This window comes from Rhinopithecus bieti, unplaced genomic scaffold (genome assembly GCF_001698545.2).
Source record: "Rhinopithecus bieti isolate Rb0 unplaced genomic scaffold, ASM169854v2 scaffold_6481, whole genome shotgun sequence".
NCBI classification, from domain to species: domain Eukaryota; kingdom Metazoa; phylum Chordata; class Mammalia; order Primates; family Cercopithecidae; genus Rhinopithecus; species Rhinopithecus bieti.
In genome coordinates this window covers 3,665,803-3,689,807 of record NW_016805314.1, presented here as the reverse complement: position 1 = coordinate 3,689,807, position 24,005 = coordinate 3,665,803, and the positions used below count along the sequence as shown (strand labels likewise).

Below are 24,005 nucleotides of genomic sequence, written 5' to 3'. Positions count from 1 at the left end.
AACATGTGGACATCAGGAGGCCTGGAGCACTGGGAACCTCAGGAGGCATGAATTATTTGTAGTGCTCATATCTTGCAAATAAATTGTTGTGGCCTGGGCTCAGCATATGCCCTTATCATCTCCAGGTGACCAGTTCTCCCGCCTGGGAAGCCCTCTTGTTCCTCAGCATCATCACCATACCAGCCTCTGTTGGTACCTCGCATCACGGTACCCACTAATACTATGAAGTCCAGGACATTATGCCCCAAGTCTGGGCATATTCTATGCCCTGCTCATATTGTGGATGAGCATATACAAATGACCTCATGCCACTGAAGGACTCCTAAAAAAATGAACAGGCCTAAAAAGGCAAAGTATAAATGACTGGTGAGGAGTTTGACTCCTGAAACAGACACAGATACACAGAGTGGCATCGTCCCTGATGCTCCATCAGCTCAGTAGCATGTGCCCTGCTTCCTTGGTCCTGGCGTGAGACACTGCATTCATCTGCGCTTCTTTCCTGCCAGACGTTGTTCCTGGGGTCAGGGAGTGAGTCTTCTCCCTCTGGGTCCTCTCTCTCTTTCTTCTAAAGCCGGTGCACCACTGAGGACTCAGACCACACCCTGAAGGGACTGGTTTGAACCGTCCTCACCAGACGGTCAAGGACCAAGACCCTTCACTGCAGCAGCCTGAGGCCTGACAGCGTACCACCGTCGGGAGTGAAGTTCCGGGAGTTAGGAACTTTCCTGTTCACTTTGCTGAAAACAGCACTCGCCCCATAAAGACTTAAATGCTATTGAATGAACCAATTCCCCAGGACCAAGTCAAGTTCACTCAGCACTTGGGGGAGTTCACAGGTCCCAGAGAGCCAAAGCCTGTCTCATTCTCCTGGACCCAAGAAAAACATCAGAATGACTTTCCTGTCTTCTGGGCTTTGTTTTGCCTCCTGGTTCTTTGCCATCGGAGAGTGAGGAAGAGGGGCTAATGCATCACAAAGGTTTGTGGGTGCCAAACCCTGGCTTTAGATAGCGTTAGCTTGGATGCGGACACAAGAAATGACCTCCTCTGAGTTTATCTGTAGGCAAGGGGGCCCTGAGGGTGGGTTGGGGGTGCAGACACAGGAGAGCCTGTGGTGCTGTGGGATCTGGGTGGGATCCTGCACAGCCTGGAGAGAGGAGTGGGGTGGAGTGCCTCGTTAGCCTATGATTAATATATCGTAATATAGTAATCACCAGGCAGAGCCGTGTGAACACAGCATTAGGCTGGAAATAACACCTACAGGAAACACCGTCTGAAGCCTCCCACGGCACCGCAGTTTGGCCTCTCATTCTGTGTTGGCTCAGGTGAGAGCCGGGGCCCCCGAGAGCCCTGGAAACACAGGCAGCTTCCTAACTGCTTCATGCAGGAAGCACTGCTCAGCTGAGGGACCACACCCGGCCTGGGACGCCAGCTCCTGGGGAAGCTTCGGGCCTTCCCTGCCCATTATTCCCGCCCTCAGCTCATGCCTAAGTGGGAAGAAGCTGGATTTCCATGGGCTGAGGGCAAGGGTGGTTTGGGGCCACCTTGCAGGGCTGGTCCCTCTCCCTGGGGATTCTGTGCCTAGGACTGTCCTCCTTCCTGCTGGTGGGCCGTCCTGACCTATGCATGCCTGGCTGGGGCTCTACGCTTGCACAGGATGGAAGTGCTTCTGCTTTCAATCCTGCTTTGAGGTGGCTCCCCTCCCCTCTCTGGTCAAGTGGGTGTAGACCTGGAGACAAGAAAGAAGAAAGGACACCTGCCTCTGGTCTTGACCAGAGGAGATGTTTGTGTCCAGGCTGCCCTCCAAGACCATTGTGGAGTTTTCAGCACAAACTTTAAGAGCATGCATTGACCTGCCTTTGTCCTCCCCACCACTATCTCTGCAGGAGAGCCACAGGGCCAGGGAGGGGGACCAGAGCAAGTGGCACAGCCTGGATTCAGGTGTGCAGGGACTGGGGTCTCTGGCCAAGCCTTGCCTTCCACATTCACATAACTTATGCATAGGAACAGGAGAGCACCTGATGTTCTGGGGCATGTGCACCTCTGGAGGTGGGGAATGGGCAGTTTGACTCCGCACAACCCCAGAATTCACAAGGCTTTTGCATTTCCAGTATGTAGCAATTGCTCAAGAGAGAAGGAAACAGTATTTCCGAGCAGCCTCTGGCGCAGAGCTGATGGTGTGTTTGCCATGCAAGGAGCGGTATCCCAAAGGTGAGTAGAGAGAGACGCCTGGTGAACATAAAAGTAGTAAGGGCGGAGTTCAGCCCAAGAGGCTGACCAGGGCCAACCAGTTGGTTCAGGCAGACTATACGCTCGACTCTGCTCTGTCCCCCAACAACACCCCCATCGACATCTCCCTTAATTCCCTGGTGCTTGAGTCCCATCTTCCTGGCTAAGCCTATTTTCAGCAGTTTCTCACTGCAAGGAGAATGCTCCCAGCTCTACTGTAAAATGTGACCCTTTCTTTACTGCCCCAGCTCAGTGTTCACCATGCAAATAAGAACCAATGTGGGTGTTGCTCGTACAGTAAATTAAGACAATGTACAACCCCAGCCTAGTAAGCAGGGAGCCACCAGTGTCATCTTCTCGGGACAGGAGAGGATGCCCACCAGGGACTCCAGGCTGGTGGCGTCCGGTGCAGGCTTTTCTGCTCTGGCATCCGATGTGTCCAGATATAGACAGATTCTCTGGGACCTGTTGCTGTCACTTTTTCTTCTTGGCCAGGGGAAATATTTTCTGAGGCCAATTCCACCCTAAGAAGGATCACCACCTGCTCCATTAGGACAGGAAGAAAAGTCAGGGATAGGAAGCAGAAGGAAAAGTCGTGAGACTGAGCACAAGTTAAAAGAGGCTTGTGCAGAATTTTCCCAGAGTGCTTCTTTTATTGGTTTGGTGATGCTGGCCCCCACTGAAGTCTATTGTAGGGGGTATAGAATTCACGATTTCTGGCTTAGACGAAAACTGAGGCATCAGGTCACTGTGGCGTTGTCCCTCCTTGCCAAAGTACAAGGTATCCAGGTCACCTTGCAGGCTCTGGGGCTGTGTCTCCTCTCTCTGGGCAAGGCCGGCTTTGACCAGCTCTGCCCTTTCTTTCTGGGCTCAGGTGACACGACACGTTCTCAGCTCACTGTGTCTTTACAGGGCTGCATTGCTCCCCTGACACAGCTGTTCCTGCCCGTCCTGGCTTCTGGGTGGAACAGCACCACCTTCCAGCTAGAGAGAAGGAGATCTCCCTACAGGCTGGTCACAAGAGGGGGTGCCAGAGGCTGTCACCTTCTGAGGAGGTACTCAGAACATATGCAAAGCTTTCAGGCAGAGTGGGGCATCTTCCCTGTGCCATGCCCTGGTGCCCATTGTCAGTGCATAGGTCCCACCACACAGGGCAGAATTCACTGGCATCTAAACAACAGCTGTTTGTGGCAGGGTAAAAACATGCCCTGCAGCTTTATGTCACTCTTTTAGTAAGCTCATGATGAATCCCCAAACACTGCAAGCACAACCAGTTCTTTGTTGTGACCATGTGCTGTCTTGCTGGGAATCAACCTGGCCCACCTCTGGCTTGGCTGGTGGGGAGAAAGGCAACTGGATTAGGAATCTGCTACCTTTCCCTTGACCCCATTCTGTCCAGTTCTTATTCTCTAGGAATCCTGCAGTGCATTTGCCGTGTTATACTTTTTGCAAAGTCAGTGCACCTCCCAGGTCTCCTTCCTGGGCTGCCACAGTCTGCCCCTCTGCCTCTCTCTGAGTGTGGGCTGCTGTTGCTCAGAGCTGCACCCTTTCTTGCAGGGAGATGCTGAGGAGGCCACGCCCCACACCAGGGTGACGAGCAGCCACGAGGGACTGGTGCAGGTTACAAAAGGCCAGCACTTTCCCCATCGTGGGACAAGTCTGTGGTGCCATTCCTGCCCGGGACTCTGGGGGTGGGCAGTTGGAAGAGATACTTCAGATGAAACCATGTTCTTTTCTTGGCTTCTTCCCCTGCCATTCTGCTTTCCTCTCTTCCTTAAGGCTCCTCCTGGGAGCCCTCCCTCCATAACTCCCTGGCACAGAATCCCCAGTCTCAGACTTGGCATCTGGGGAACCCCACCCAAGACAAATAGCTTACTCTAGTGGTGAGTGTGTGTGTGTGTGAGTGTGTGAGAGTGTGCACGTGTGTGCGTTCAGGAAAGAAGAAATGCTGGGCTGGGAATCAGATGAATTCAATTCATTGAACACTTTCTATGAAGTGTGGACCAGAGGCACTGAGGGAGGGCCAGGAAGACTTGCAGGGGAGAGCATATCCCCTGAGTCTGGAGGATGAGGGATAAAAGTGCAAAGAGGAAGAGGAGTGGTGGCAGTGAAGCAAAGCAACTGAGTCCTAGAGAGAGGGTTAGCCACCCGCCTGCATCTGGGGTGAGCACTGGAACTGGGCGGAGCTCAACCCAGCCTTTCTGAAGCCAGGGCTGCCCTACTCCCACTCACCTTGCTGCCTTGAGCTGGGCTGACTGGGTGAAGACTGGATATGGACCCCTTGCCCTGCCTACTGCCACCATGTCAGGACACAGTGCACCTGCTTGCATGATGTCACTGTGCCTGGCACAGCATCAGGTGAAATGGTTTGCATTCATTAAATGTCTGTTGAACGAAGTTGACACCATAACTGCTCTGACCCTAGCTTGCATCTTGTATGTCAAGGTTCAGTAAAGGGAAAAGTCCCCACTCTACGTAGTTCAAGCCAAAAGGGACTGCGTACAGGAATTTGGGAGCTTACACCATCATTGGAAAGGCAGAAGAAGCAGATTCAGGATTGAGGCTACTACAGTGACTCCCAGAACAACACAGAATTACTGAAACCATGACTCAGAGGCACCATTGAGGATATGCTCTTGGACGTCAGAGCTGCCACTGGCCCTAGAGAAGCCTCTGGAGACTGCAGATGAGAGAAGAGACAGTGGATTTCAGGGAGCAGGCAGGTGGATGGAGAGGCTGTGCAGGTTAACATTCTGAATCTTGGAAAATGAAGCATGAACACTGGAAACTCCTGCAAGCCTGTTATGACCTTGATAGACACCAACAGCTAGGGCTGCAGGAAGAGCACCCCTCTCCCGTTTGTCTGCCAAATCTTGTGCAAGTGCACGCAATTGGTGGCATCTAATCCACACCCAGAAACATAGTGCAAGGTGTTTTGGGAAATGCTTTCCAACCTTTTGGCATAGATGGTGGGGTGGTGGGAGTAAAATGGTGGATGAGAGAGCCGGCCACAGGGATCTTCCACAGACTTCTCTCCATTACTCTGACCTGCAAGGGACCACTGAATGGCAAATTCCTCTCAGTCCACGCAGCTGTTACTGGTGGGGTATGGGGGCCCAGGGATGGCGGGGCAGAGTTGATGGTCCTTAAACCCTCAAGGATGGTTGGAAAAGATCTGTGTGATAGAGGACAGGAAGTAGGTTACACAGAGAAGGTTCAGACCACGGACATGGAGACCATGAGGACAGAGACTTTGGCTTTACGTGCCAGGCTTCTGATTCCAGTGATGGGGCCAAGGCCCGAGGGGTTGATGGGGAACGCACAGCACTGAAGATGTCCTCCCCAGATCGTACACATCTATCTTCAGCTGCTGTAAGCCTGCAAATGCAGCTTATCTGGGGGGAGGCGAAGGCCAAGAACTCACTAGGAATATTAGTAGGATATTGGTATAATAAAGGGAAATTAGTAGACAAAATTAGAGACAAAACTCAAATAAGCCTTATTCCATAGATTGGCAGATATCTGACTTTTTCAAGATCTTCCTTTTGCATAGGGGAGGCCTCGGTGCCCTTCACCTTCTTTTGAGGGTCAGATCACTCCCAGGTCTCGCCCTCAGCCTCTGCAGAGCCTCGCACTGAGAACTATGAGTAGAAATGCCAAACAGTGCCCCTTCCTTCAGACAAGCTGCAGACCAACCGTTTGTTATTGAAATGGCTTTCCTTCCACTTCATCCAACCAGTGAACATTCTGGGGAGGGAGATTTTACTCTATTTAGAGAGACTTTTAGAACTGTTCGGCAGAGAACCGGCTGCGTGATGGGAGGCCTCTGCTCCTCCGGTGTCCTTGGGTGCCGTATGTTCGGTGTGAGGGACAGTCCCTTGCTGGGAATGTCATTAAGGAGAGTTGGGCACCAAGAGAATGTGGGCCGGAGGGACTCGAGGGTCTCCCAGAGCTTTTCTCCTTGTGACGTTCTATGTTTCTACGACTTAACCTGGAGATGTGCCTGGCAGGAAGCCATTGGCCTTTGGTGGGGAGTAGAGAACTTGGCCATAAGGAAAGAGGCAGTGGAGTCTGAGGCCTTGGGTGTCTGCTTGGGCTGTATTGGATGGCCAGTCCTACTCTGTCTCCTCTCTCCTCTGTACTTGCCACTCATGTTCCCATTCTGTGTGGGAAGGGAGTGAGCTGGTGGCTGTCACTCTGTGTTGGCATCTGTAGGAATTGGCACCTCCTTTCCAATGGTTTGGGGCCTCAGGTGCAGACGCACTCCAAGCTCCTCTGAGGACTGAGGTGTAGAGAGAGCCCAGCTGAGTTATAATGGGCTTTGTCTGGTGGAGAAGCGGCTGGGCATTTCTCCAACACCCCAAAGGGATGAGGAGGCAGGGTCCATTGCAGGGGAGGGCACACCACAGGCCTCCGCAACACTAGAGGAGTTTCTGCTTGGAGGTGTGTGTCGCAGGCATACCGGACCCCTCCCACCGTAACTGTTGGTGGGTGTGCTCACACGTGGAGCTAGGAGGGCAGCTGGGGAGGGGGCTGGGATGGGCTAGAATCCAGCTCCTCACTTGGCTGGAGCATGCTTCCTGTGGGCCTCAGAGCATTCTCTTCTCTAGCCAATGGCATGTGTCTGTACTCCTGCGTGTGAGTGGGCGTGTGTGCTTTTTGTGTACATGCATGTAGACATGCATGAAAGTGTCCGTCTATATCAAGCTATGTATGTGTCTACATGTGGATACTCATATGTGGCCCGGTGCATTTTGTGTGCATACTGATCCATGTACTTCTTGGGCAAGGGGATGAATGCATGTGTGTGCGTGCATGTGCACACATGTGTGCAGGTACATTCCAAGTTTGCACCAGCAGGTCTCTCGCCAGGCTTTGCCTTGGGCCATTGGTTCCTAGAGGGTGAGTTTGGGTTTGTCCTCCCTGCTCCAGGGTCGATGGCATTGATCCAAGAGGAGTGAAGAATCAATTGTAATTTGGTTGGAGGGCCTGGCGCCAGAGTGCGTGAAGAGTAATTAGAGGGAGAGCAGCGATGCAGAGGGCTGGGCCCACTGCTCTTGGTAGGGGCTGCAGGCCTGTGGGCAGATGCGGGCAGCGTGGGTGGAGCAAAACCTCCTTCAGCAGGTTCCGGGACTCTTCCTGTGAGTGCGTGACGCACCCCCACAGCCTCCTTTCCTTTCCTGGGCTCAGGACAAGCTGAGAAAAGCCCACAGGGAGTGTTGGGGTGGCCACGCTGCTTGTTTGTTTGCTGGTCTACTGCGTGACAGGAACAGTATCTCCTGACAGACACCATGTCTTTCACCACCAGGCATCTCTTACATGATAACAGAATCACACATCATTTATTCAACTTGCCTTTCAACAAATTTCCACTTTTCTTTTCTCCTTTGAACCTTATATCATAATCATAAGATGAGATAACAAGTATCAAGCCCATTTTGTGGCTACAGAAATGGAGGCACACGTGCAAGGTAACTTGCTAGCGTTCCCATAATGAGTGATTGGCAGAGCCTGGTTCACAGCCCAGGCCCAGCTCGGCCAGCACAGGGCTTCCTCTAGCAACAGGTCACAGAGCTTGTGTGTGTCTGAGGACAGCTGGTCATCTGGAGAGAAGGTTGGTGGTTTGGAGGATGGTCCCTGCCCCTACAAGGACAGTGGTTCCCCAAGCTGTGCCTGAGCTCCAGGGGCTCTGCAGAGGCACCACTCTCAGGCCCTGCTTCCAGGCTCTGATTCAGCAGGTCTGGGGGCATCTGAGGTGAATTCCAGAAACTGAGCTCTTATCATGTGCTCCAGGTGATCCTGACACTGGTGATCCATGAGCCTGGTTTGGGGAAACAGGAACAGAGCTTTAGGGAGTGGAAAGCAAAGAGATGTCAGGAAGCAGGTGGTGCCAGCTCAGGGCAGGGGCTGCTACGGGGAAGCCTGAGTGCCTGTCATCCCGACTGCCTGAGGAGAGAAGTGGGGCCGTCCCTGCTGTGAGTGAAGAGTGAAGATAGAAGGACTGAATGACCGTTCTTGAAAACCCAGGCTGTTCTGAGACTCCTTAAGACTTGTTCTGTGGGCTTTGGAAGAGAAGCAGCTGCATCTTTCTTAGGCAGTGGAGGGTCGGGGCGGGGCGGGAGGGGTTGAGGTGGGGGCGCAGGTTCAGGAAACAGGAGGGGAACACGACAGGAGACAGAAAAGGAGTAAGAACAAAACAGAGAGCAGAGTGCTTGGGTGCCTTCACTGACCACTAATGGTGACAGATTCCCAGCCATTGCTGTTAAACGCCTGAGATCATTTGCCAGCGTGAGGAGCACAAGGAAAGAACTCTGTCCTAACAGATTCATCAGCAAGGAGGGGAAGGAAGGGGGACCAGCTCAGGGCTGGGAAGACTGCCTGGGATTCTGGGAAGAAAAGGAAGATTGGGACAGCGTAGGAGATGGGGCAGTGTGAGTGTCTGAAAGCCCCTCTGTCCCTGGCCAGTGACTGTTCTGCCCTGCACAGCAGCCAACCAAGCACGAGAGGTATGGGCCTTCCAGAAAGATGGGTTTGTGGTGAAATGATTCCATTCTGAGCATCAGAGAACCTTCTACAGAAAGTAGCAGGTCACAGGATGAGGCTGGTCGGGGACCTAGCAGTGTCCAGAGGTCTCCTTTGCCTAAAGTAATCTGCAAAGTAGTTCTCGGTCTCCACGTCATACCCTTGGAAACATCAGAAGTACCTTCTTGAATCCACAGAACCCTCCTGACTGTCCTTCTGGGACCTGTGCTAGGAAGACTCAGCTTAACACCGGTTCTCCTGGCATAGTGATTCTCAGAGAGGTCGCAGACCTGGTGACAGGTTTCACATGAGGGAAGGTGGTTGGGGGGTGGTAATGCAAGGAGCAGAGGGATAAATGGACAGCTTTAGGGGTTGGAAGAAGAGAGATGTCAGGTGAGACAAAGGTTGTAATTAAGAGAAGGATTAGAAGGATTTTGGGGTGAGTTGAAATTATCTTCTTGATTTTCTAGAAACTATTTTGACCTCTTACCTAGTCATGGACTGACTAAGGAGAGAGTCAAAAGCCACGCGAGGGTGCATATGGCTGCCCACCCCTCTTGGCCCATCTTCTACCCATTTCTCCCTTCTTGGTGTGATGTGCCAGTCCCAGATGGCACCCGTCCCCACCCGGTTTCCTGTATTCATTTCGGCTCTCATTCCTTGCACAATTACTCATACATGAGCCAGGCTGGGATGCATAACAATATACCCTAACATTCGTATAATGCTGTGCAGTCCTCAAGCTCCTTTTAGACCCATGACGTCATTGGATGCACACGGCCTGCCACGAAGGAGGTCACACTGTGTCATGGCTGAGAATACAGATTCTGGAGGTGGGCTGCCTGGGTTCCAATCCAGTTTCTACTCCTACCATTGGTGTGATCTTAGGCAAGTGCTTTCATTTATTCTTCTATACAGTGAGGCTAGTGACAGATCATTTCCATTTAATGTCATGAGGATTCAAGGATTTAATCTTTGTAAAGTGCTTATAACAGGGCTTGGCATTCAGGAAGCTCAGTTCGTGTTAGTATTATTATTGTGATTATTCCAAGTTAGTAGACAGGAAACGGAGACTCAGATGGGGTGAGTAACCTGCCTAGGTCTCAGAAATTTGGCAAGACTGGGGCATGAACCCAGATATCCTGGCTCATGGTCCCGCAACATGGCAATGCTGTGTCACCAAGGAAATCAATATGTTTTGCACAGACTATTCATCTCTTGGCCTGGAAGTCCCTGGGGCTGGGAGCCAGAGTGGTTGTTAGCGATATTGACAGTGTTCTCTAGTACACGTCAGGCACAGTGCTGGGTGCTGTATGGTCTCCAGTCATTTGATCCGCCTGACAGCCCAGAGAGGTAGGTATTTTCAACCCCTGTTTATAAGACTCCTGGGTCAACAAGGTTGGACTTGAGTGTATCTGACTTAGCTGGTCTTCTGGATGCAGGTAAGTGGCCTCTGGTGTCCTGCACCTCTGAGAACTGCTCCAGGCTTCACCGTCCTGCTTACGGAGGCCTGTCCACAGTGCTTGAGGGGGGACTCGGCTGGACCACCAACTGCCCCAGCCTGGGGCACATGGGGTGTGATGTAGAAGGCTCTCTGTTCATTCCCCTGTGGCCCCTATCCTTAGACAACGGCTTCTTGATGCCACACATCTCTTGATCTTTCCAGGAGGGCTCAGGAACCGGGGGGCTTTCAGGGATTGAGGAGTATCTTTCTTGCCCCTGAACTTTCTTCCTTTGTTGGGGGGCCGTGTAGGGGGCACTGAGGGATCTAACAGGTTACAGTGCTATGTTGGTGTTGGAGGGGCACACGGTGAGGGTGGCACACCCAGCCGTGTTGCCGTTGCTGTATTTATATGGTATCTCTTAGGTTTTCTCTCCGGCTGCGTGTTGTTGAGAAAGGTGTGTGGGTGGCGGTCTCTATGGGGTTGGCACGCCACCTGTCTGTGGTGGGTGGTGTGCGGTGTGGTGTGTCTGGAGTGTGCGTGGTGTGGGGAGTGTGTGGAGGAGGCTAACAACTGTGATCTGTGGGGTGCTGGCCGTACTGCAGTTGTGAGGTCTAGTTTGCTTGACTTCATCTTTACCTTCTCCCCGAGTCTCCCTGTACGCAGCAGAATGTGCAGACACGCATGGACTTATGCACACACACACGCGCTCGTGCAAACACACACACCTGTGTCCTCAAAGCTTTTCAAACCTCCTTCTTCCATATCCACGGACACACGGGTAGCGCCCTGCATCATAGTGCAGCGCTCACATATGCAGACACTGAGAGCCAGGCGCACGCAGAACACGAGCACACACACCCGGACCCCCAGCTGACCCCGCAGAAGGCGCTTGTTGCTCCCCTCCACTTTCCTGTCCCTGGTCTTCCGCCGCCCGTCTCCTCCAAGCGGCGGGATCTTGTCCTTTCTCTCTTCTCTCCTGGGAGTGGCTTTCTTTGGCCTGGTGGTCTTGGTAGATGATGCCGGGGCTGGGTCTCAGCACAGCAAGGCGGAAACGCGGATTCGTCCTCCTGCTCGTCTTGGTTCCAGAGGCTCCCGCCGGCGCCACCTGCTGGCGGTCGTTCCCTAGAGCCCGGAGCCCGTGCGGGTGGGAGCCAGGCGCCCCAGAGGGCAGGACTGCGAGAAGCATGGGCAGCCTGGACGCTGGGCCCGGGGCAGGGGTGGAGGAGGTGGATTTCAGGCGGACAAGTTTCCTTGGGACCTGATTTAGGCAAGACGAGAAGGGTGTTCTGGGGACGTCCATGCCAGGAGTTCTGGTGTGGGAGCGCATGAGGCCCACCTGCACATGTGTTCACGTGTCCTACTTGCACACAGCCCACGTTAGCCTCGCGATGCGTGAGGATGTGGCACACACTTGCACACAGGAGCAGCTCCAGAGGGAGCAGACGGTGTAGATAACATAGGTGTGGTTATCTGAAGAGATTCTGCGTGTGAGTGTGTGCGCAGGAGGGCCCACATTGGTGTGTGGACCTCTGTACATGTCATTTTGCATACGTGTGTGTGTTCCTACAAGGGCTGTGTGTGCAGCGTGTTGCTGCAGAAACACGTGGGTTTTAGTTGTGTTAACACACCATATGGTAAAAGCCTGGGCATTTCTGATTATGCCAAACCCTTCAACCCAGACACAGGTCTCTGAAAAATTGTCAACATTTTCTTCTACACTGCCAACTCCCGATCCCCCCAAGGGCACTGCCTGTCCTTCAGTTGATACTCAGCCTCCTCCCCTTCTCTTCCTTCATGCTCTTCTCTAAATACCCGTAATTCATGTTAGAGTCAGACTCGCTAGAATTCCGTGTACAGCGATTTCCCAGCTACCATCATCTCAGGGCTGAGGGCGGCTGAAGCAGCCACTGACCCCTTCTTCTCTGCCAAGAGCAGCCCGTTGGCCTGGACGATGAATGGTGAACCATCCACCCTGGCCCCTCCTCACTCCCTGCTTTTTCACAGGGCTCATGCCTCAAAGAACCTCCACAAAGGGACGGCAGCCCAGGGCAGAGAAAGGCCCCTTCTCCCCACAGCAAATGCTCTTTTCAAACCAGCCTCCCTCTTGTTGGAATGTCGCAGAGGCTGCTCCGTGCCCCTCAATTAACCTTGGGAAGCTGCCAGGAGAGCAGCCCTCGCAGAGCCAGCCCCTCCATCCCCTTCTTCCCATATTCCCCCTTCCATCAGCTCATTGTCCGGGATTCCCCATGAGACTCTTTTCAGTTCCTCCACTGGCCACCTCCCACACTCCCCCTCCCCACTGCCCCAGGCTCCCCTGGCAGCTGTGCCCACCACCAAGGCCCAGGCTCTGCTTTTCCAAGTTGCTTTCCTAGAAAGGGAGTGGGGAGGGAGTCCAGCTTCCGAGCCCTCCCCAGTCAGGGCTCTGGATCAACTCACCTTTCCCAAACAGATCCCGTTACTATGTTTATTCCTCCCACCTTGCCCCCGGGAACACACCCTTCTCATTCATACACACCAAATATCATTGACAGTTGGGCCTCCCCAGGTTGGGCAGTCCTCTCTATCCTCTATCTCATGTTTTCCCCTGGTCTTTAACCACCTAGAACAGACACTGGGCTGCAGACAAGGTCAGAGGTTAAGCACCACCCTCTAATTCTAGCCAGGGCCATCGCAGCCACATCCCACAGGGTAGATGGAGGTCCGGCTGCACTCACCTTGCTGGGCTTCTGGTAGACCTGTGCACAGCATCTTTTGAGCACTTGCTGTGGACTGGCCGCCGTACTAACCTCTTCTGAGCAACCCTATTGTCTCTTAGCTGTACGTTCTGTGAGGGCAAGAACCATGTTTGTGTTGTCTTGCACCTAGTAAAGTGCTTGGCTCCCAGTAGGTGTTTGGCACATGATAGTGGGTTCAGACAGCTGATTAAATGGTTGGACATTTGCAAAAAAAAAATGAGGCTTGGGCAGGTTACGCAACTTGCTTAAGGATGCACTGGTGGTGAGGAGAGGCAGGGACAGGACCCAGGTCTTGGAGTCCAGGAATCTCTCCTCTGTGCCATATTTGCCTTGTGTCCAAACACCATGGAAACTTGTTGCTGTGGTACCCTCTGCCATGGACGTGTTTTCCAAGAATAAATCCGGATCTGTCTCTAAGCTGTCCATACCACTCTGAAGCCCAGCGAGGGGAGGGACAGAGAGGAGAGGAGAGAAACAGAGAAGGGAGGGGTTAGGATAGAAGGCTGTGGAAAAGGGCAGGCAGAGGGGTAGCAGGGGAGGGAGGCAGGCTGATGTTTCCATCTGACCTCTGGCCCCTGTCTGGTCCCCAGCCCCTCTCTTCCTGTCCCCTGCACCTGCTGGGGCAATGTGCATGCCAAGGCTCCCGGGAAGGGTGGGGGCAGTGAGATAAAGCTGCATTGGGCATCTCCAGTAATACCACACAAGGCCCTTTTGTGTGGGTGTTGAGAGCTCAGTGTGGAGAGGTCCGGGAATGAGAGGTCTGGGGGTCGAATGGGTACAAGAATAGACCCCCTAGAGCCCTCCAGCTGTGGCTCCAGGGCCCAGTCTCCTCCCCCACCCCCAGCCTATCCAACTGCAGGCCCAAAGCAGAAGCCCAGGCCCCCCACAGCCCTGCAAGGACCTCTTTCCTCTCCCCAGGTCCCACTTCTGTGCCCTCAGCTTCAGTTTGGTTTTGACCAAGAGAGGTACTTTCTCCTTCTCCTCAGCCTTTCCTTCCACCCAGACCTGTTTCTCACTGCCTCCCTCCAAATTAACCTACAATTCGCCCCATTTGCCTATGCCTCCTTTCCACCTTTCTGAGTGGACCTATTTCCTCATTCTCCCCCAACACAGTTCTGTTCTAAACATGGAAGCCCGTTCCTTGTGCCACACTGACCAGCCGGGCCACCTCCTTGCCACTTCTGCATGTTCGGCTGCCAGGCATCCTTAGGGAATGCCAACTTGGGGCTAGGTGCTGCACAGACCAGCCCCTTGACCTCAGCAAGTTTCAGAGCAGCAGCTTTCCTGGCTGGCAGTCTCTTATTCTTCCATCCCGTCTCTCCCTCTCCTTTCTTGAAGACTGAGTTCAGACTTCACTTCCTTTACTCAGCCCTCACCATCTGCGCCATCTCCATTTTCTTTTCTTTTTTTTTTTTTTTTTAATTTTTGAGATGGAGTTTCCATCTTGTTGCCCAGGCTGGAGTACAATGGTGCAATCTCGGCTCACTGCCACCTCCACCTTCCAGGTTCAAGTGATTCTCCTGCCTCAACTTCCTGAGTAGCTAGGATTACAGGTGACTGCCACCATGCCAGGCTAATTTTTTGTATTTTTTTTTTAGAGGTGGGGTTTCACCATGTTGGCCAGGCTGGTCTCGAACTCCTGACCTCAGGTGATCCGCCTGCCTCGGTCTCCCAAAGTGCTGGGATGACGGGTGTGAGCCACCATGCCACTGTCCTGTTCTACTGCAATTCAAGTCTGGGCCATCCTCACTCTTGAGACGGTGTAGACAGAGTTTAGTAAGTGCCGTTCATGTGGTCAGCCTTGTTTTTCCATCCAGGTGCTGAGGTCCTGAGCGACTGAGACTGTGGCTGGTCACTTTGGTATTCTCCGTAGGGCCGATCACAGTGCTGACTGCAGGCTGGTGTCCAGGTGCTACTCATTCATTGTGGAATCCCTTCTGCTGGCGCTTCTTGAGCGTAGGCCCTGGGCCTGTCTGTTTCTGGCATTCTGGCATGACTTGCTCCTTGGCTGACTCCTCGTAGCTTCTTGAGCCACTGCTCGAGTCCACCTTTTGGCAGTTTCAAGGTTGTCATTTGCCTGAGTCCAGGACTCCATGTGCCTCTGTGGAAGCATCTATGCTGTACTAGAATCCCTGGCTATTCAAGGCTTGGGGAGAAAGCCAGGTCCCATTTTCTTCCTGTATCCTGTCACAGGGGCATGACATTGGGCTGTTGGAGAGTCTGTGACAAACTGCCCATTAGAGTCTTCAGATCCTTCTCTCCTGGGCCTTAGTTCCCACTACCTTCTATGGTCCCTTTTCCAGATGGAGGAAGTAGAACTCAGACAAAGAGAATGACCCACACCTTCAGGCTGCTGGGGCCAGAGCTGGATGGTGCAGTGGAGCCCTGACTCTAGTTTTCTTCCAGACTTCTGGATGCCAAGAGTTTGAGTGAGGTTCACTGTTGCCCATCTGTCACTGTGCCTTGCAGCTGGGGCCTGTGGCCATGGACAGACAAGGGCATACTCAGGTGGGCCAGAGTAGCCCCAGGAGGCCTGAGAACAACATTTTTAATGATGCAGCCATTGGCAAGGTGAGGAGTTGCAGAACAGTGAGGGTGACATGTTCCTGGGGGGCAGTTCACAAGCATGGCTATCTATATAGGGCTCCTGAGTTCTATGGGACAAATTTCATGCAGATTGATGAACTTCCTTTCTGTAGTCCTACCTTAAGTCACACAACAATGAAATATGTCTTCTCTGAGATTGTTCAGAGCTGGCCTGGAACACCAAGAGAAAAGAGGAGAGGGATTAATAAGGCTGAGGGTGCTGTCCACCTAGCTTTCAAATAAACTTATCCTAAATTATAGGTCTACTTTCTCCCTTGAGCAAGGACTCCTCCCTTCTCAGCTAGGCAAGAAATGAATACAGTTCAGCTGAAATTCTAGTTTCTTTAACATTAACTTCTACTACATTGCCACAAATAAATCTTCAAGAATTTTGACTTCAGGCTCAGCATGAGAGAATTCTGCTCTGTAGAGATGCATGTTGACACCTGTGCACACACACATGACCGGGACAGGTTGTGAGAGAGTGTCATCTGCTGTCCACTTGCATATGTGGGCAGCAGTTGGCATACATGCTACCTCTGCCATATGCGTGGGATGGTGAGAGCACAGGGAAGCAACATTAGGATGTACCCTTGCAATGCATGGGATTTGGGTTGACCCTCTTCCTGGGCTGTGGACTCATCTGGATGAAATATAAAATGATGCTATGGTGGTTGGAAAGGGTATCTTAAGCTAGGAAGGGCTGGATCACTCTCTGGGTCAGTTACCACCACCTAACCAAGCTGTGGCCTTCAGAGGAAATTGCACCTCAACAGAACTCTGGACATTGTAGCAATTTTTCAAAAAAATGTGATCTTATTCTATCACCCGGCCTGGAGTACAGTGGTGCAATCATAGCTCACTGCAGCCCAGAACTCCTGGGCTCAAAGGATCCTCACACCTCAGCCTCCCAAGTAGCTGGGACGACAGGAGCATGCCACCGTGCTGGCTAATTTTTTTTTTTTTTTTTTTGAGACGGAGTCTCGCTCTGTCGCCCAGGCTGGAGTGCAGTGGTGTGATCTCGGCTCACTGCAAGCTCCGCCTCCTGGGTTCACGCCATTCTCCTGCCTCAGCCTCCCAAGTAGCTGGGACTACAGGTGCCCGCCACTTCGCCCGGCTAGTTTTTTGTATTCTTTTGAGTAGAGACGGGGTTTCACCGTGTTAGCCAGGATGGTCTCGATCTCCTGACCTTGTGATCCGCCCATCTCGGCCTCCCAAAGTGCTGGGATTACAGACTTGAGCCACCGCACCCGGCCAATTTTTTAACTTTTTTTGCAGAGATGAGATCTTGCTTTGTTACCCAGGCTGGTCTCGATTTCCTGACTTCAAGCAATCCTCTTGCCTCAGCCACCCAAAGTGCTGGGATTATAGGGGTGAGACACCGTGCCCAACCTGGTAAATTTGACTCATAATGAAGTTTGCGTTTGAATAAAACAAAGTCTTCAGGAATTTATGTTTGGAGAGGGCAAGATGGATGGTTAGAATATCTACTTGGGTCCAGAAAAACAACTTAAGACCAGAGGCCATCCACCCAAGAGACAAGCAGGGAGCCAGGAGAGACGAACGTCATGTGAGGTCCCTGCAATGTTCTGGGAGGATTTTGAGCCTAGATGAAAAATTCTTATGGTGAGAGGGCTTGAGACCCTTGCAAAGCTTTTCTCCACTTCTCCTGCATCAGATCTTAAGATTATATATTTTATTTTAGAAATGCAATTTTATTTATTTTATTCTCTCCTCCAAGTTCTTTTAAAATATGCTGACTGGTCTCTGGTATATTAAAAGAAAGCAAGGTAAAAGGATTTGCTTCACAAACAGGCTAGTCTTCTGTAAGGATCAAGGGCATATCCCTGACACCTGGGACTGGCAACAGTAGCTTGAATCAAAGGGAGAAAACTCTGAGATCGGATACTATATGCCAAGCCCTTTTGTGTTGGTCAATTTTAGATGTCGACTAGGGTAAGGGCTGCCCAGATACCTCATAAAACCTTCTTTCTGGGTATGTCTGTGAGGGTGCTTCTGGAAGAGGCTGGCAACGGAATTGGGAGGCTGAATTAAGATGGTCTGTCCTCACTAGTGCAGGCAGCCATCATCCTACCTTCCGTCAAGGCCCCACATAGAGCAACGAAGGCTGAGGGTGGGCAAATTGCTCTCTTCTAGAGCTGGGGTAGCTTCTCCTGTCCCTTGGACATCAGAACTCTAGGTTCTCAGGTCTTTGCACACAGACTGAATTACACCACCAGCTCCTCTGGTTCTCCAGCATTCAGATGGCATATCATTGGACTTCTCAGCTTCCATAATTGCATGTGCCAATTTCTATAATACATCCCATTATATCTCTATATGTATATTTGATATCAATATTGATGTCTATATCAATCCTATTAGTTATATGTTTTTCCGGAGAACTCTGATATATACCTTTCTTTCTAGTTATTTCTTCTAACAGTCATTTTTTTTGCTTCAGTTTTGAAGACTGTTTTCATTGCAAACTGTATCATCCAAAAGTGGCTGCAACACTCTCTCCCATCCCATAAGTTCTTCTTAAAATGTGATGGGGGCCAGGTGCGGTGGCTCACGCCTGTAATCCTAGCACTTTGGGAGGCCAAGGTGGGTGGATCATGAGGTCAGGAGTTTGAGACCATCCTAGCCAATATGGTGAAACCCTGTCTCTACTAAAAATACAGAAATTAGCCGGGTGTGGTGGCGTGTGCCTGTAGTCCCAGCTACTCAGGAGGCTGAGGCAGAAGAATCGCTTGAACCTGGGAGGCGTAGGTTGCAGTAAGCCAAGATCACGCCACTGCTCTCCAGCCTGGGTGACAGAGTGAGGTTCTGTCTCAAAAAAAAAAAAAAAAAAAAAAGTGACAGGGACACTGTTCTATTGCGAGCTGGGGAACTGCATCCTCTCCCTTTGAATTGGGGCAGGTTTTTGACCCTGATGGAAGTGATGCTATGTGTCTTCCACCTGGTTCTACTGGGACGCCAGCTTTTGGAACCTAGCCACCATGCTTTGAGGAAGCCCAGGCAGCCTGCAGAGAGGCCCACTTGAGGAGGAATCACAGCCCTTTGCTGGCAGCCCAGGCTAACAGCCAGAGTCAACCTACTAGCCACGTGCGTGAGCCATCCTGGTCATCCTGAAAGAAGAAAGGTCCACACCCCACTGGAGCTGATGCAACATGAAGTAGAGAAGAGCTGTCCTCACCAACCAGTGTCCAAATTGCAGATTCATGAGCAAATGAATGAGCCTTATTGCTTTAAGCCATAATATTTTGGGCTGGTTTTACATGGCAAGACAACTGATACAGTTCCCTATTTATGTAGACACTAAACATGCTCTTTGGTGTTTGTGTTGAGTAAATTGCTCTTATTTAGAGCTGGCTCTCCTTTTCAGAAGCAGCTGTCCCAACAATTGTTCTACCCTGGCTTCTGCAATGAGGTCTGGAACCACTGAGGAAGGTGAGAAGTGACAGGCGAGTGAACTATTGTTTTTGAGTCCTCCTTGTTCAATGACTGTGAAGAGGGAATGAGGATAGTTTCCTCTTCTACCCTTGAAGCTTCTGTTAGCCCTTTTTCTCACATGTCCTCCAGAGGCCTCTAGGGATGTGTAGGTAGGTGGCTGCATGTGGTTTTTATTCATAGATACACTGATGGGATTATTGTTTTGTATTTCCAACAAGTCAATGCCTCTTAAAAGAAGATGACAGACACTCCCATATCTGATAAACATAGCATCCCTGGATATATTACTGCGTTTATTAGTGACATCAATGACATTCAGGTACACCTAGGACCTGCTCAGGAAAGTGGCTCATGTTCCTCCCTCATGTCCCTCTTGGACATCTGGGGTCTATGCTCCCCTTGAACACTCAACTGGATGTGTCTACGCTAGGAAGGGGCAGCCAACCGTTCTGGGTCCAAAGCTCAGCCATACGCCAAGAGGAAAAGATTTGATCAGACTCACTCCCTACTGTAAGCTCATACAGTATATCTCTCTTCAGCTGATCTGAAACCCAGTTGAGATATGTCTAATGATGATGATGATGATGAACTTCTCCCTTTCTATCTTAATTTTCTTCCCCTTCCTCTCTGCCTTCATCCCTTGTTCCACTGTTTCCAGTAGAATTATCCAGAAGAAATTTATTATCCTCTTTAGACAGATCTTTTAAACCCCTTCCCAACCCAATTCATGTTCTAAAGCTTGTTACGTGTTTTTTCTTTCCAATTTGACAGACACTTTTGTTGTTGTTGTCTGTTTTTTAACAGGGTCTCATTCTGTCACCCAGGCTGGAGTGCAGTGGCATGATTACAGCAGCCTAGAACTCCTGGGCTCAAGCAATACTCCTGCTTCAGCCTCCTGAGTAGCTGAGACTACTGGCATGAGCCTCCACGCCCGCCATCCATTCTGATAGACAACTCTACTTTTTCTAGCAGAAGCCACAACCCTGGGTACGACAAATGGATGGTCAAAGAAAGCAGTCAAGATGGGTGATGAGAGTGGCTCCATCTTTTTCCTTGCCCTGCACGCCCCTAAGAGAGGGTTTCTCTGAGACCTGTTGTTTCCCACTCCACACCTAACAATGGTGAGGAATTGGGGCCAGCCTTTGCGGATCCAGCACTTTTCTCTAGACCACAGTTAGCTTCTTAGAGGTTTTGGGAGGAGAAGGATCCTGTTATGACCAATTCTGCAAATGGATTCCAATATGTCTTTACAGTCCTGGGGCCCTGGGAAAGTGTGTAAGTGTGTGTGTGTGTGTGTGTGTGTTGGGGGTGGAGTTATTCCGGGTCATGCCACCTGGAAATCACTGCATCAATGAGACCTGGAGCAGCTCACTTAATTGTCCCCAGAAAGGCATCTTTGCCCAAGAAGATAACCAAAATCATGGCTCAGGGAGAGATGGGCCCAGGTTATGCATCTTGAGTATGTTTGCACGGGTGGAGGCGTGGGTAGGGTAGAAGGTTATTCAAGAGTCCTGGTTCTCCACATCTATCCAGGCCCTCAACCTTTATCCATGTGCTCACTGACTGCTCTGTTGGGGGCCTCTTTCCGCCTCAGGGCTGGCGGTGAGCTAAGAGGCTTCTGGTGTCAGGGAAGGCTCCACTTTCCGTATTCAAGGCCACTTTCTGTGCATGTGTGTGCACCTGTGCGCACGCTTTCCCAGGAGCAAGTCTCTTTGCTGTTTTGGGAGCTTCGTGTCCTGGAGCCAGGGCTTTGTGCTAATGAGTGCTTTGAGAGGATGAAATTCCTGAGCTCTCGCTCGCTGACCCTCTGCCTTCCTTCCTTGGCCAACAGCCCGTCCCAGGGAGCGGTGTGATTCTTACCACTGCCTTCACTCCTTGAAAGAACAAACATCTTCACTGCAGCCTGTGAGCGCTGGTGTGAGGTGACTGTTTATAGTAGATGTTTCCATGACACTCATTTATTTCTTCTGCAAATACAACTGTATTGGGGGAGGGGACGGAGACAGGATAGGGTAGGGAGACTGGAACGTACGAAGACCTTGCAGTTTCCTATTTACATTCCTCTGTAGGATGAGAAGCCCCTTCCCTTTCCCTGGGTCTCCACCATCCCAGACTCCTAAAGCGTCCCCCAAACCCATCTTGGTTTCGTGCGGTAGAGACGGGGCTGGGCTCCGAGTAAGGTGGGGAGGGGAGGAACCATGTGCGTGAGGAAGCAGCTTTTATCAGGAGAAGTGGGAAAAAGCCCCAACTTTGACTGCTCGGAGTCGGGATTCAGTAATGACGAGCAGCAGTGACCAGCACTGGGGGTGGAGTGTGTGTGCACGAGTGTTCCTGAGGGGTCTGTGGCACTTCGCAGCTGAGCCAATGACTCACTCTAAATCTTAGCGACTTTGAGAGGTCATTTTAGTCATCCCCCGGTCTGCATCACGTTTGGAGGGGGTGGTGCGCTGCTCTGGGGACGTGTCTGGGTGCGGAGCGAGTGGGGGTGGGGAGGCGGCGCGTGACCTCTGAGTTGAAAAGATCTCCGGCGAAGGACGTTCCCCGGCTCTTCCGGGCCGCCAGCTCCTGGGTTTCCCCATCATAGAATCAGCGTGGTCCTCTCGGGAACTGCTTTTTGCAGGATGGAAACCGGATGTTGGGTTCCATGAGTGGGCGGGGGCTCCACTTCCCTCAGACCTGTCCGGGGTAATTGCGACCCGTCAGGGTCCCGTTAGAAGCTACCATTTCCTTCACTCACCAGAAACTTGCCACGCAGTGTGAGGCGAGAGAGAAGCGAGCAGAGACGCTACACCGCCTTCTCCCCGGCAATGCGCATGATTCTGCGGCTCTGTGCTCGCCACACTTCAACGCACCTTGAAATGGGCTCGCCTCCTTCGCGCGGCGACGGGCGGACGGCTGAGCCAATCGGAGCCCTGGATTGAGGGAGGCGCCCAATAGGCGGGCGGCGGGGGCGGTTCCGGAGGCCCGGCCCGGCTAGGCTTCACCGTGGACCTGGCTGCGCTCCGCCCGGGCGAGTAGTGCAGGTGCCGCTGCGCCGGGGCCGGGGAGGCGCGCGCCGAGCCGAGCGGAGCCCAGGAGGGATGGAGAGCTGGCCGCCCGGGCTGCAGGAGCACCGGCGCGGGGCGTAGGCGGCGCGAGGCGGGCGCGAGGCGGGCGCTCGGGCGCGAGGCGCGTGCGGGCGCGGGAGCACTTTGCGATAGGATGAGGCTCCGGGCTGGCGCGGTAGTACTATGATTTGGTATGTGGCCACTTTCATAGCAAGTGTGATCGGCACCCGAGGGCTTGCGGCTCAAGGTGAGTTGAAGTGCGGCGTTTCTCCCCTGCCCCTCGCGCTCGGCCCCCTCGGTTTCCCGGTTCCTCGGCCCCCCGGTTCCCCAGCTCCCCAGCGCGCCTTCCCGCGGGCGAGGCTCGGGCTCCGGCGCGGGCCAGGCGCGCCGGGGAGCACTGCCGGGGAGGGCCTGGGGGCCGTGGGCTGGAGGGGCGGGCGGGAAGGGGCCGGAGCCCACGGGCTGCCGGGCACCCGGGGAAAGGACGCAGTGGAACCCAGGTCGACTTCGCCCACCACGGGCCCCGCGGTGCACACCGGCGCGCCGAGCCCGTCGCCTCCTACCCGGCGGCCGCCTCCCAGAGCTGCGGGAAACTCTAGCTGCGGTAGTTTGCGGTCTCCGGGCAGGCTGCAGCACGCTCGAGCCCCGCGCCGCGAGGAGCGCCTGCGGGGAGGCGCGACCCGGAGGGTCCCTGGGACCCGCGGCACACGAGTCTAAGGCCCCGGGTTCGCGGCCCTGCGGGCGCCCACCGCTTCGCTCGCGCCCCTCCTGCCCACACATCTTGGCAGCTGGAGGTCGGAGGCCCCTAACAGGGGCGCCTGGTGAGAGGAGGATTGATGAGGCCGGCTTCGAGGTGTGTCCGCTTTTGGCCGGACCCGGCCGGCGCCCGCGCCTCTCAGCCGCACCTGGGCCCAGGCCAGGCAAAAGTTCCCCGGGAGCGCGCCGCAGCCGCGCGGGCCCCACGCCGCCCTCCCCGGCTGCGAGGCAGAGCTGGATGGGGGCTGGAGGGAGGGGGGAGGAAAGGGGTCCCCACGCTGTGAATCCGAGCGGAGGGGGGATTTTCTCTTTCCGCTTTCCTGGGTCTGAGGGTCTGAGCTTGGGGAGACGCAGCGGGGAAGCCACCGAGTTGGGTGATGCGTGCGTGAGCGCGCGGGCTTTTGCTTTGGCGATGGGCAGAGCGACCTGCAAGCCTCTGGGTGGCACCGCCGGCTCTCGGCCCTTGTATGGACGTGGGAGCGGAGCCTGGAGGGAGCCAGGACTGTGAGCTCAGGGCTGTCAGCGCGCAGACACGACCCGGCTGCGGGCAAGTTCACCAAGCCGGAGGAGATGGCGGCGGGAGAGAACCGCTGTGGGTGGGAGTCAGCAGGCAGGACTCGCCGACGGAGCACCCTCTCCCAGCGGCGTGGGGCACCGGGTGGGCTGGAGGCGCCTCTCGCGGGGTCCCCTCGTCACCGGTCTGTGCAGGGGGGAGTGCTTCAAGAAACTTTCTGGAATGGAATGAATATGTCGCCTCTGCTTCTGGGGTGGGGGGTGGTGTCTGAAAACAGAATGAGCAGAGGGCGAAGGGAAGGGTGATTTTGTTAACTGACATGTTGGTCCGGGCGGTTTTAAAACTCTTCGTTTGTCAAGGGTGATGGCGGAAGCTTACGGAACGCGGGGTGGCTGTGAGGTGGGTCGGGCTGCGCTTGACAGTCTGCCTGTAGCCTCATCCTCTCCCCCATTTCCTTGCCGTCTTCCAATGCCCGCATCCTCCTCCCCTCCCGTTTTTGGTATGTTCCTGCTATGGGACTGTCCCTGAAAGCACAAAAGGATGAGCTGGGATCTTTGAATAGAAAAGGGACGCTGAAGGAAGGCTCTGAAATAGCCTACAAACCTAAGTCAGGGTGGGCAATGGACTTCTTTGCAAGTTTGAGCCCAGAATAAAGGAAAATGAGTTTATACTGCAGCAACACACAGAATTGCAAGATAGAAGGAAGGGCTTCCCAAAA

At 53.2% G+C, this 24,005-nt stretch overlaps 1 protein-coding gene and 1 long non-coding RNA gene across 21 annotated transcripts in view; both read left to right on the top strand.

The window, feature by feature from the left end:
* Positions 1 to 18,982, top strand: LOC108529674 (uncharacterized). The gene is made up of 3 exons (XR_001885607.1): positions 1 to 976; positions 2,109 to 2,208; positions 18,903 to 18,982. It is a non-coding gene; the product is annotated as an uncharacterized LOC108529674 (long non-coding RNA).
* Positions 18,983 to 21,966: 2,984 nt separating this feature from the next.
* The window catches only part of IGSF9B (immunoglobulin superfamily member 9B), a 47,172-nt gene continuing 45,133 nt past the window's right edge, over positions 21,967 to 24,005 (top strand). For all 20 annotated transcript variants that reach the window (XR_001885636.1, XR_001885635.1, XR_001885634.1 and 17 more), the window contains exon 1: positions 21,967 to 22,264. Coding sequence is in view for 6 of the 20 variants with exons in the window: in XM_017872160.1 (XP_017727649.1) it covers positions 22,201 to 22,264 (64 nt within the window). In the remaining 14 variants the exon portion in view is untranslated. The remainder of the gene's footprint in view (positions 22,265 to 24,005) is intronic.